General features: G+C 36.0%; 1 protein-coding gene across 4 annotated transcripts in view; it reads left to right on the top strand.

The window, feature by feature from the left end:
- Window positions 1–12,157, top strand: part of KDM7A (lysine demethylase 7A) — a 71,763-nt gene that overhangs the window by 43,828 nt on the left and 15,778 nt on the right. For all 4 annotated transcript variants that reach the window (XR_003570937.1, XM_027881165.1, XM_027881167.1 and 1 more), the window contains exons 10-14: window positions 3,218–3,309; window positions 7,449–7,538; window positions 8,337–8,546; window positions 9,982–10,106; window positions 10,638–10,795. Coding sequence is in view for 3 of the 4 variants with exons in the window: in XM_027881165.1 (XP_027736966.1) it covers window positions 3,218–3,309; window positions 7,449–7,538; window positions 8,337–8,546; window positions 9,982–10,106; window positions 10,638–10,795 (675 nt within the window). In the remaining variant the exon portion in view is untranslated. The remainder of the gene's footprint in view (window positions 1–3,217; window positions 3,310–7,448; window positions 7,539–8,336; window positions 8,547–9,981; window positions 10,107–10,637; window positions 10,796–12,157) is intronic.

The raw sequence follows: 12,157 nt of genomic DNA, 5'->3' as shown, positions 1-12,157 counted from the left end.
CAACTTTATTCTTAGAAGTGCCGCAGTCAAACTTGATAAGGTCAGAGCCTGAATGAGACCAGAGTTCAATCTTGTCTGTGGTCTTGTTGGGGTTTAACTATGTGGTACTTGACTTCTTTTATTTATCATGGCCATGGCTATTTTATTTTATTTTATTTTGGACATTGTGTCAATTTGAATGATTACATAGTTGAATAATTAATTTGATAATTAAAACATTCATATTTTCTAATATTTGCACTTATTCAGGTGTTATGAAATGGAGAAGAGGCTAAAAACCCCAGATCTTTTCAAATTTCCTTTCTTTGAAGCCATCTGTTGGTTTGTGGCCAAAAACTTACTGGAAACATTGAAAGGTAATTTTTGTTTTAAGAGATGCACTTATATCTACTTTCATAATTCTTTATCTCTTCATGGATAGTGAAGAAAATTGCACTGCTTTTCTGTGAACAGAGGAGACTTTTTAAGCTGGAAAACTAGACTTGAATTACTTCTTCTTTTCCTTTTTTTGGAAAGTCACATCATTTTTTTTATCAGATTTTAGTGAGTATTGCAATGTGACAGTTCTAGATCCAGCAGTTCTTGGTTTTCATAAATGATCTTGCTAAAAACTGCTTTGATGATTAAAGGTAGTAATAACCAAGAGGTGATTAAAAGGGTAACTTGCACTGGACAGAAATGTTAGTGCATTTAGTGGTGCATGTAACTCACACCTCATAGCCTGCTGCTGGAACTTTTGAACTATTTTATTAGTGTTTTATTTAGTGCTTTTCATCTAATGCTTATGCTGTATCCAGTCAATGAAAATATTCTAGATTTTAAAGGCAGAATATCTGAGATGCTGGTACATTGCAATTATACTACCAGCCAAATAGGATTCATTTGCCATTATCTCACAAGACTTTTTTAAGGAAGACAGGAAACTTATTTCCATGGCATCAGTTTTTCTTTCAGGCTTCTTTCATATCATTTAAGATCTTGGAGTACCCTTGGATAGCCTTTCCTTCAAGCTAGTGATTCTATGAAATGATCCCACCAACTTGTATCTGTGGGTTTTTTCTTGATGGCTTCAGTGCTGAACAGAGAAACTTTTTTGCACTTCTACAATTTTCTTTGACCTTTTCAGTTACTCTACCTGTTTTCTTCTGCTCTTGGTTGTGAAGAGAGTTCATCAGTTCCTATGAGCTTGCTGTTCTTTTCCAAACTTCCTCATCTATTCTTTAATTGCTATATTTGTACCCATGTATAATTGAGCTCGAGAGAATGTCTGTCTGACTTCACCTTCTTTTCCTCAAATATCTTGCCCTCTGCCTGCTCTATTTAATTTTAATAATATGATGTATTTCAAAGGACAGAAATCAACCTTCAGAGGAGGCTGCTGAATTCAGCTTCTGCTTTGAAAGAGATCAGAATCTCACATAACCTTTTTCTCATGTGGAAACAGTCACAAGTTATTGAAAATTATCTGTTCTCCTTTCAGCTAATGAAGACATTGAACAACCCTTGTTTCCAAAATGAGCATTTAAAGTTTCTGGTGAACCATAAAGCAACTCAGAAATCTTACCAAATAGAACAAACTTGCAGAAAATTTTTCCTTCCAAAAAGAGAGTATTTTTTTCTTGAAAGCTTGCTTTGGTTGGCCTCAGTCCTGCGTATTTAATGCTTGCAAACTCATCAGAAGACACAGGAACTGTATTCCTGCTGGAAAAGCAGTGGAATATGTATGTTTCTGTATCACCTAGCTAACTATAAGCTGTGTCTTTTGGCCCCACTCTTCCCCCTCCCCTTTTTGTCCCATGACTCCTTGAGTTCATAGGCTAGGAGCCTCTTGTGACTTAGGGGAGGAGGACGAAACTTATTCTCATGTTACATTTAATCTTTGGCTCAGTAGATGTTTGTTGCTGAACAATGCTATGACCTATAAACCCATCATAAAAAATGAAAATTCAGGTTTCCATGGCTAGAATGAAGTCTATGTTGGGCTTTGGCATGAAGACTCATATGAATTATATGTTTTATAGTCAGAATCCATTGTTTTATAAACAAGGGATGATACCGGTTCGGTTGTGTAAGGTAATGGTGATGTCCAGCCTTTAAATTGTTGAGTTGTTGGCAGTACTTTATATGAAATCCAGGTCAGTAAGCAAAGTCAAAGCAGCATATCTTTCTTCTTCTTTTTCTAAAATGCCAGCAGGGTCACAGACATACCAACTGAGCCAGGTAGTGGGCAGGAAGACTTCTGCAGCTCAAAGCCTGCCCCTCCTTCTCATACGTTTTGAAAAGTAGGAGGCCTTTGAGAGATGAACAACTCTTCAGTAACAGAACTTCATTTTTTCTGCCAGCATACTAATACATTATCCATAAGAACAGTGTTTTATTAGTGTATTCTTTTGAGGGAATAAAATGAGCCAAGTAGTTCTAATGTTGATCCATTTGCTGTTGACAAGTGGAAATATTTGTCAGGAACACGAGGAGAGGCCGTAATCTACTTTTGGCTGTTTATGGAGTATTTGTCTTTTCCCTTCTTTTTTCACCCCTGTGGAGGAAAAGAGAAAAGGAATTGCAATTACTTGGAAGCACCAGCTTCCTTTAGAAAGGGAGCTTCTGTAGCAGAGTGGTTTCCATCTCATGTCCCCTTTGATTTTGGGAGGAAAAATGCTATAAACCGTGTGAGGGAGAATTGATAACTGAAAGGGTTAGAGAAAATGTTTGGGGAATGGAAATATGCTAGTGTGAGCCATTTGCAGAGTATATATGGGAATAAGTGATACAAATTCTAATTTAGAGATACATCCCACATCCTTCTGGTCTCCTTTGACTAAAATATTTCTTAATGAGATAAAAGTGATTTATTTCTTCAAATATGTTTTCTTTTGTTATGTATTTTAAATCTGGTTTTTTTTTTTTTTTTTTTTTTTTTTTTTTTTTTTTTTTTTTTTTTTTTTTGTAATTGATCTTTAGTATGATGTAAACTAACCCTAATTCACACAAGAGTAAGTTAAAAAAAGAAGGTTTTATATAGAATCACTTTAGCGTTGGGTTTGGCTTTTGTTGTTGTTGTTACGGTATGCACATAAATACAGGATGTCATGTTTCATTTGCTTGCGCCATTTTTCCTTTAATGTGCTGTTGCACAATAGAAACTTTTATTGACTGAAGGGTAGGTATCATTCTATTGTTTTCACTGTTTCTAAATTGGTTTCTGTATCCTTTTTAGAACTGAGGGAAGATGGTTTCCAGCCTCCAAGCTATTTAGTGCAAGGAGTGAAGGCTTTACTTACTGCTTTAAAATTATGGATGAAAAAAGAAGTAAGTATAAGTGATTTTGTTTGCTTTTTTGTTGAGCTCTGTTTTGATTTAGAAATAAGTTAAGGTCTGTGCCCTTTTAAAGTTCAGGATTATTTTTATCTGTTAATGAGTACTGAAAAAGTCTATGGAGAGTATATACTGCTGATCTGGGGAAAATCATCATAACAATTTTATATTCCATGATGCTAATAAAGTCTATTAAGACCAATTAATAATCTCAAGTATTGTAGCTGATAGAAGTAGAATCTTGTTCAGCTCAGGATGGAATAAGAATGCTAGAGGATAAGTGGGACTTTTTTCTAAGAAATGTGTTTATGTAGTCAATTAACCCTAGTCTGAGGCAGTGGAGGGATGGAATGCCCTAATATTAGTCAGTGATTTGGAAAGCACATTTCAGCTACACCTGCCAAAGACTCAATTTAGATTCAGACTGAGGAATATTAACTTCAGTTGAATACTGTCCTTGCTGAACATGGATTGACTCTTGTAAAATCATTAGTATGCCATCAATACTGGCTTTGCTGGTGCTGTTCTCTCCAGGAAAGCTTCTCTGTTTTGGCATAGAAGTGGATCTGGCCTAACCACATGTGCTTTTTCATGTGCCTGTGCTATTAAGCCCTCTTGGAACTGGTGCTTCTGGGAAGTGCTGTTCACTGACAGGCAGCTAGGTTCTGGCTGAGTTTATTAATTCTAGTTTGTTGCTCTCCCTGATGACTCGAACTGACTCTTTTTGAGCTCTCTTTGGTCTTTCTGCCCACAAGTCCTACTTTTAAGAGAACTTACTATACAACACATATGTTAATTGCACAATGCTGCATTGAATGTTGAGAGCTCCATGGAAGTAAATGTGAGGTACAAGTGCAGAAGTGGTTATTTTATGTGGAATTTGCTGGGATGCAGTCTGTGTAGCATTACTGATTCCATATGAAGATGTGCTGGCCCTCTGAATTGGTTCTCCAATGTCCCTTGGTCTGTGCTGTTCTGGATCAAAGCTAGCTAGTGAGTAGTGTAGCGGTATTCGCAGGATGTTGTGTCTAAGCTGTTAAACCACGTGTGAATCCAAACTATCTCTGCATCTGGGGCATGGATAATAAGCAAGCCAGATAATGAGACTGCTGATAACTGAGATCAAACATAGCCTATATAAATCCTTATTTTAACTTGAAATTGGATTGGAATTCCTTTTTTCCTAGATTGCTGTAGTATAGTATTGTAGCATTTGTGTACGGTCTAGTAGCTCATTAAGTAGTTTGATTAATACTTCATGTGGAATGTGATATGTTTTCTACTTTTCTGTGGAAGAAAAATCAATTGCACTTGCTGCATTCTGAATGATTACTAATGAGACTTGTGAGTATTCCCAAACCACTGGCTGAACAGACTCATCAATTGTGAGGAAACTGCAGAGCATCAGGGATGTAGCCACAATGCCGTCTGCTGTCCACCAGCTATCATGTTTTGTACCATGTGTTCACCTTTTCCAGCTTCATATGTGAGCTCATCTTTTCTTTGCAGCAGGCCATCTGTGTGATAGGATTGTAGTTGTATGCAGGTGAGGAGAGGAGGGGCTTTGTACAGTGCTGTATGATCTGCTCATACTGTGGGTTTCAGGCAGATTCTGAAACAGAAATGACAAATGTCTGCTTCTCACTTGAGAAGCGTACATGAGAGTTCACATTCGTATCATGGAGTATGTCTTTTCAAGACATATGGAAGTTGTCGTAGAGAGTTATATACCATTTACTAGAGAATTTCAAACTCACCTTCAGCAGGACTATGGTATCTTCATTGCTGCATTGTTTAAAAACTGCCAAAAATTAAAAGATGCTGAGGACAGAGGTTGAGTGCTACTAAATTTTTTGTAATTCTCATGTCTTGATTTGATTTCAGTTTGTGCAAGGCTTTCATCAGTGTGTATCCTCCAATTGCTTTGGTGCAGACCATCATTCTGCACTCTTAATTTCTGCACACAGTAATGATGATGACCTGCCCAGTCATCAGAGCTCTTGGATTTTAGCTCTGACTTGCTTCCTGCTTGCATAAGCAACAGGTCTCAGAGTCGGTTTTTCAGATGTTTGGTTCATGGACCAGTAAGATTATTTTGGGCAACTGTTTTGTGTTTTTAAAAATGATATTGCTAGCTGTTGTGAAAGAAAAAAAAAATCAGTGTTTTTTTTGTTGTTTGTTTGGTTTTTTTGTGAAGAGGAAGGTATGTGGGGTTTATTATTTTAATTTTTATTTTTTGTGCATATTTAAGTGTTGATATACCTCATTGTCATGCTATTCTGCAAAGAGGGATGGATTCATTAGCCTGTCAGGATTTTTTTATAATCTATGCCTCTTGTTTTAAGACAAGTTTCTTCTTTCTTTGTGTATTTCCAGCACTTGCAAAACCATTTCTTGAAGCTCTTGAATGAATGAATCATAGCTTTCTTTCATTGTTTTCTTTACCTGCAGTTGACATCTGGCATTCTTAGGCTGTTTTGTTGCTACTGTTTTCCCTAGTACAAGAGAATTCCTCAGTTCCAAAGGCTGCGTGTTTCTTTTCCAAGAACCAGGATGCAGAGACAACTTAAAACCAAGTTATTTAGTAGTAACGATAATTTTTCAGACGTGGCATCTGTAGGTATTCATATCTCTCTGCCACAGCTTAATTGAAAAAACTTTGGTGTAAATAGATAGCTTTTATCGTGACAAACAAGCGAGCTTGCCTGTGGAACTCAATTTGCTCAAGGAGTTACTATAAATCATAGTGGCAAAATAACATGCTTCTGATATAAACTACATTTGCATTAGGAAGGCTTCTTAGTATGTTTAAACCAGTGTTTGGGAGGATTCCATCAGTCACTTCCTCTTGATGTCTTCATGAACAGAAAGACCTTTGGGAGAGTGAAGTTCTTAAGTAGAAAGGATTGAATGGTCCTAAGATGACCAGTAACTTGCTGGAAAAATCATGCAGTGTAGTGACAGAGATGCTGTGTTCTCAAGTGCGAATGTGTAGAGGTGATGCATTCAAAGAATGAAGAATGGTAGATAATAGCAGCTGATTTAATTTTTCCTGTAGAATTAATGGCACTGAGTGAATGATTATGCCATGATTATACATTCACGTTGTGTTTTTTTTGGAGGGGGATAAAGCATTTGTTTTAATGACTGAGGGGAAGCTGGGTTCAATGAAATGCACATACAGTATCGAATTGCTTCTAGCAATCATTTTGCTGCTGAATCTCATTTTTTAAATGTGGGTAGCTGAAAATGTTTGGGATATTTTTCCATTTAAATGGTTGATTAAAGGGATAGCAGAATTCACATCAGTCATTCTGGTCTATGTGCAAGTGCTGTTTTGTCTGTTTAATTCTAACTAAAAGTGGTTTTGAGGGACATTTAAACTACATACAAAATATTAAACGTAATTTTTACTAGATCTAACTGTAGAGCCTTTGGAATTACTCAGATTGGTTGTGTCTGTATAATATGAAATCCGTCTCTGATACTATTTCATAGGATTAAAGGGAACATAAACTCTTATGGCTTGCTATATTTTATTATAGGGACTGATTATTTTTTTTTTAATTGCATTTCCAATCTACTCGATTGTAAATAAGCTAAGAAGGTAATTTTTAAATATGAGGTGTCAGGAAGACATTTAAAAATCTGCATCTTGGTTCCTGATGATTTTTCTTGATTTGCTCTTTAGATTAATTTTTTGCCACAGTGAAATTCCCTCAGTCTTTAGCTTTGAAGTCTGTAGTTTCGAAGGTCATGACTCAAATGAATGTCTGAAGTATGTCTCTATACTGACCATGCTGAAGGAGAAAACAGAAGCTGCTTACTGTACTGGGGGTAAAAAAAGTTGTTTGTCAGTATGGCTTTGTATTACCTCTTCTTTGGATTCTTGGAGACATTGAGGGATATCTGTTGCCTACTAAAGCTTGAACTGGAAGATTCTGTGTGTGTGTTTGTGTATTCTGTGTGTGTGTGTTTGTGTCCTAGAAGATTACAGTTATTGTTACAGAAATTATCTATTTGGGATTTTTTTAATTTTATTTTTTTCCCTGTAGATTTGTTTATTTCATATTATTTCTGCTTTTATCTGAAAAAAATTAATTAAGTATCTTTTCTTCCCCCTTTGCATACAGCTTGTAACAGAACATGCCTTTGAAATTCCAGACAACATTAGGCCTGGGCATCTCATCAAAGAGCTTTCTAAAGTGATTCGTTCTGTAGAGGTAAGAACAGAGGCAATGTACATAAACTTGCAGAAAAAAAATGATCTTGGAATCAGGGAAGTCCATAGTAGCTGTGCTTCTGATTGACTATATTCAGGTTTTAATTTATTAAACGTTCATTTAATAATAGAATATCAATAGGAAAACTACTTGGAATACTAAACTATGGGTATTTCAGATAAAGAAAATGTATAGTGAATGTTTTTGTGTTTTTTTTTTTTTTTTTAATTTTTAAATTTTAATGGTGAAATTATTTGTAGTTCAGTATTTCTAAAATATTTTCACTTATAAATACTTAAAATAATTACTGTTAATTTGAAATTCTGTGCATATTCCCACTTGTTTGTTAGTTTTTACTCCCTCGTGTTTTGTGGCTGTTTGTTAAATAGTCTGTGGGTGTGTGTGTCTTTTCCCTTCGTTTTATTTTTGAGTGCTTATACATACCAGTGTTTTGCTCCTTTATTCCTTAATGAATATTGATTATGGAAAATTCTCACATTTGTATGCGGAGAGAACCGATCTGAGTTGTGACCTGTTGTGTACAATGCTGCCCGAACAAAACCCTGTGTTTTGGTGGTAGCTTTTGGTGTTAAGCATCACTATTATGGAATAGCAGAAAAGCCTCAAATGGGAAAGAAGTGCAATATATCTAAGCTTTGTTCATCAAATCCAAGTGAAATATGTACTATTCCTCTAAAAGGTCTAATAATTTTATTTGTATAACTTATATTGAATTAGATGAATTTATTAGTGGATTTATTTCTCTGAGACTATTTGGAAATGTGTTTTTAATTACAGGAGGAAAACAGCAAACTAGTTAAAACTCAGGGAATTCTTGGTGTGTCTCCAACGTCACGATCTTCACATGAAACAGCTTCCCCTCACCACTCCAGACGAAGGGTGAGGAAGCTGCGAGACCACGCTACCAAAACTCCTTCTAATCTGGACATCCTGGAACTCCACACTAGGGAGGTACTGAAAAGGCTGGAGATGTCACCATGGGAGGAGGCAAGTATTAAACTTTGTGCAAGAAAAACAGAACTAGAGTAGGTTTCTAACATCTGTTAAAGAAGAATCACTTTTAAGACGCATAAGAATATGGACTATGACTCTTTGTCTTATGAGACATGGATAGATTTGGATTTGACTTCTTTTGAGTTTTTCTGATACAAATATCTCTTTTCCATGATAATTTTTTGGTGGATGTTCCTTCAAAATTTTGGTTCAGAAGGTACCCTGAATCCAGTACCTACTTCAAGTATAGTTTTTGAATTAGGTCTGCTGTAGCTGTCAAGTGCTACTTTGAATCAATTATCTGAGGAAAAGGGAGCTTGCAAAGCCTTGATTTGGTGAGGCTCTGAGCCAACCTGCTTCTCTGTGTTTTTACATAGCTGTTTCTAATAGTTCTGTATAGTTCTTATAGTTACTGTAATTTGGTTATCCTTGTTTTTTTGTCACATTCCAATTTCCTGTATGACAGTGCCTCCCTACCAATAACCCTCAGGATGCCTTTGGTCTCTATAGTGGGGCCATGGGCTTTGTGACTGTATTACAGAGATGTCATGGAGCAAATCAGTGAAAAGTACTCTCTTGAAAAATACCTTTTTTTTAGGTTTGATGACATTATTTCAAAGAACATAAGCAAAAGTGGAAGAAGGACTAAGAGAAGGGAAATAAGTAGCATTTCTGAGTATAAATGCTGACAAATTTAGTTGGGACAGGATGGACTGTCATAGTGGAGAAATACTGATTTGGGTCCTTAGGTTGGTCTTCATAAGGTATGGAACAAGAGACATTCACTTTAGCCCCTGAAGACAGGAAGCTGAATTTAAAATTTGCCACAGATAGTTAATGCATGCAGTTCCTTGCTGCAAACATGTTTAGGAGAATTAGACATTGTTATTCAGTGTAGAAATATAATGCTCACTATCAGTACAGGCTTCTTAAAAAACATTATTTTACATGTTCCTGGTTTGGGGCATAACTGCACTGCTGATTGCTTCAGAGTATATTTACATATATCAAATGTAAATTGCTTTGAGCTAAGAAAGTTCTGCTTATAGCAGCTTACTTTCCATTACTGGTGTTTTACTGTCCTCTAAATTAATTCTGATATACTAATTTCAGGGACCAGATACCCAATCCTGGAGCTACCATATCAGTTCCAAGCACAGCTTTTGGTTTGCCCATCTCTACTGGTATTTCTCCGAAGGAAACATGACAGGAAAGTTGTAGTTGTTTCAGATGCTTCAGGAGAGTAAAGGTGATTCAAGGAAGGAGAAGGTGCAGTCACTTTTTACATCCAAATTTTTTTTTTAGCTTACTGCAGTTGGTTATTCAGGTGGTAACCATCCTAGTGCTGAGTTTAATCTTTTATAGAGTGCAGAAAAAAAAATAATTTATAGGAATAAATAATAAACAACATTACATTTACTTTTTTTAGGATACCGCAAGCTCAAAACTGAATGGGAGATTTAACAAGCCCTTTCAGCCGTCTTCTACAGTACCTGAGTGGCGAACAAAAGACAATGATCTTCGCCTTCTGCTGTCAAATGGAAGAATAATTAGGTATAAAGGATTGGTTGTGGATCACTTTTTTGTAGTCATTATGGTCTGGAGTATACTAATTGTTAGTAACATTTTTATTTGTGGAGCTCTGAATTGTTTTTACCAGTAAGATTCATATTAGGAGGATAGAAGGAATGTCTGTGTCTGCTGTCCCCTAGTGGGGCAATGCTTAAGGAGTGAAGAGGAGGGGATTCTTTGCAGGTTCCTTTGTTAGAGCATTTCATTCAGATGCTCGATTTGGTTTGTACTGAAGGGAATGCCTCAAAGTAGAAACAGCTTTTTGTATCCATCTATCAGAGCCATTCTCTTTAAAAGTATTCTGATATTAAACTTCATATCTTTATGGAAATAATAGTTGTACAGGAAGTAAAATGGCAATAAGTACAATTTTGAATGAAGAAATGAGCATAAGAGGATATTACTGTTCTTTTGTACTGTTGTATCTCAAGAGTTATGTTGTAAATAAGGAAAGGAAAACAATTGCTTCAGGTTTCCAAGATTAATATGACTTTTTTTTTACTTGTGAGACAGAGATGAGAGGCGTCCATTTACAGATCGAAGTCTTTACACAGCAGATAGTGAAGATGAAGACGACAGGACAAGGTCGAAAAAGACGACTGTTAAGGTAGAAGACCAGCCCTCAGGATGTGAAGGAGAAGGGAATGCAGATGCCCAGAAACCACTGAACAGTAAGATTGTCTCTTAATTCCCATCAGTTGAACATTCTGATGATCTCGAAAGGAGTCTAATGACTGTTGGTCAGTCTGACTGAAATTTTACCGAAATGTAAAGAGGACAAAGTAATAAATCAGAGGAGTATTACTACAAGTTACACAAAACACTTGTCAAATACTATTTGTCTACTGCAGAAGCCAACAGGATAGAAATGAAAAGTAAAACTCACTTTTTTTGTTAGTGCCATCTTGAATGCTACATACAGCATTTTTCAGAGTGGACTTTTGGTTGGTGTTCTAGATGAGTATTTATTACTTTTGGTCTGTTTCATAATGTAAGACTGCTGATTTTTTTTTTTTTTACCCAAATACACTTCAGTATGAAAAGCTCATCACATCATTCCGTGTACAGAATGAAGGATAACACAAAGCTAATTTTAAAGCTGTCTTATATTTCACTTTTTTTGCTCCATTTCATTATTACCTACTTGATTATACAATTTTGTACGTTTTGATAATGGGTAGGTTTATTGCATACAAGCGATAAGACATAACTTAGCATTAATAAAATCTTATACTTTCAGCCTTTGCAAGACTGGGAAAGAATTGAGGTTATTTGTAAAACACTTTAACCCCGCTTTTCAGTGCTTTAAACCATCCTTCACTAGGAATTAATCTTTTTTGGTCTTTCTGTAGCCTGAAGCCTTCCTGCCAAGTGTTCAGCAGTGATGATCATGCAGTGTATTAGTAAAGTATCAATATTGAATGCCTGTTGTCAGTGCCTATTTTTAATCGTACACTCTGTGTGCAGTGACAAATTGGTCCTTGACATTCAGTTCAGCTCTCTGTTTCATTATGAAAGTCACATCCTTCCACAGTAGAGCTTACAAAGGGTATGTTCTAGGAAACTGAAGTCAACACATAGAGATAATAAGACTCCTCTAGAGACTCACAGTTCCCTGAGTTTCCTGCACAACAGTTCATAACAATATTTGAGTCCACTGTCAGCCTGCATAAAATATTTAATTATTTTCATTAACAAAGCAAATTTTAATCCCTCTTTACTGCGCTTCCAAATGTTGCAGAGGACAGTATTAAGAAACCTGCACATGAAAGATCTCTCTTGGGTACTCATGAAATAACAAGGCAAACAGCTTGTTGTGTGAGGCTTACTCTGGTGTTTTTTCACTTCCAAAATCAAATTAAGTAAATTAAAGTAAGTTTCGCACTTGAATCAAAGATTAAATCATACAGAGAAATGGCAAATTTTCTTCAAAGTTGCTGCTCTTATTTGATACAGAATGAATATGGCAGTGGGTATCCAAATGCATTAAATATACTTGGAACTAGAGGTGAATGTTGAGCTTGTTCTTCCAG

This window comes from Empidonax traillii, unplaced genomic scaffold (assembly GCF_003031625.1).
Source record: "Empidonax traillii isolate 1590-97213 ecotype Southwest subspecies unplaced genomic scaffold, ASM303162v1 scaffold84:size2688230, whole genome shotgun sequence".
Lineage (NCBI taxonomy): Eukaryota > Metazoa > Chordata > Aves > Passeriformes > Tyrannidae > Empidonax > Empidonax traillii.
Note: the sequence above shows the minus strand (reverse complement) of the source record. Positions and strands in the feature narration are given on the sequence as shown.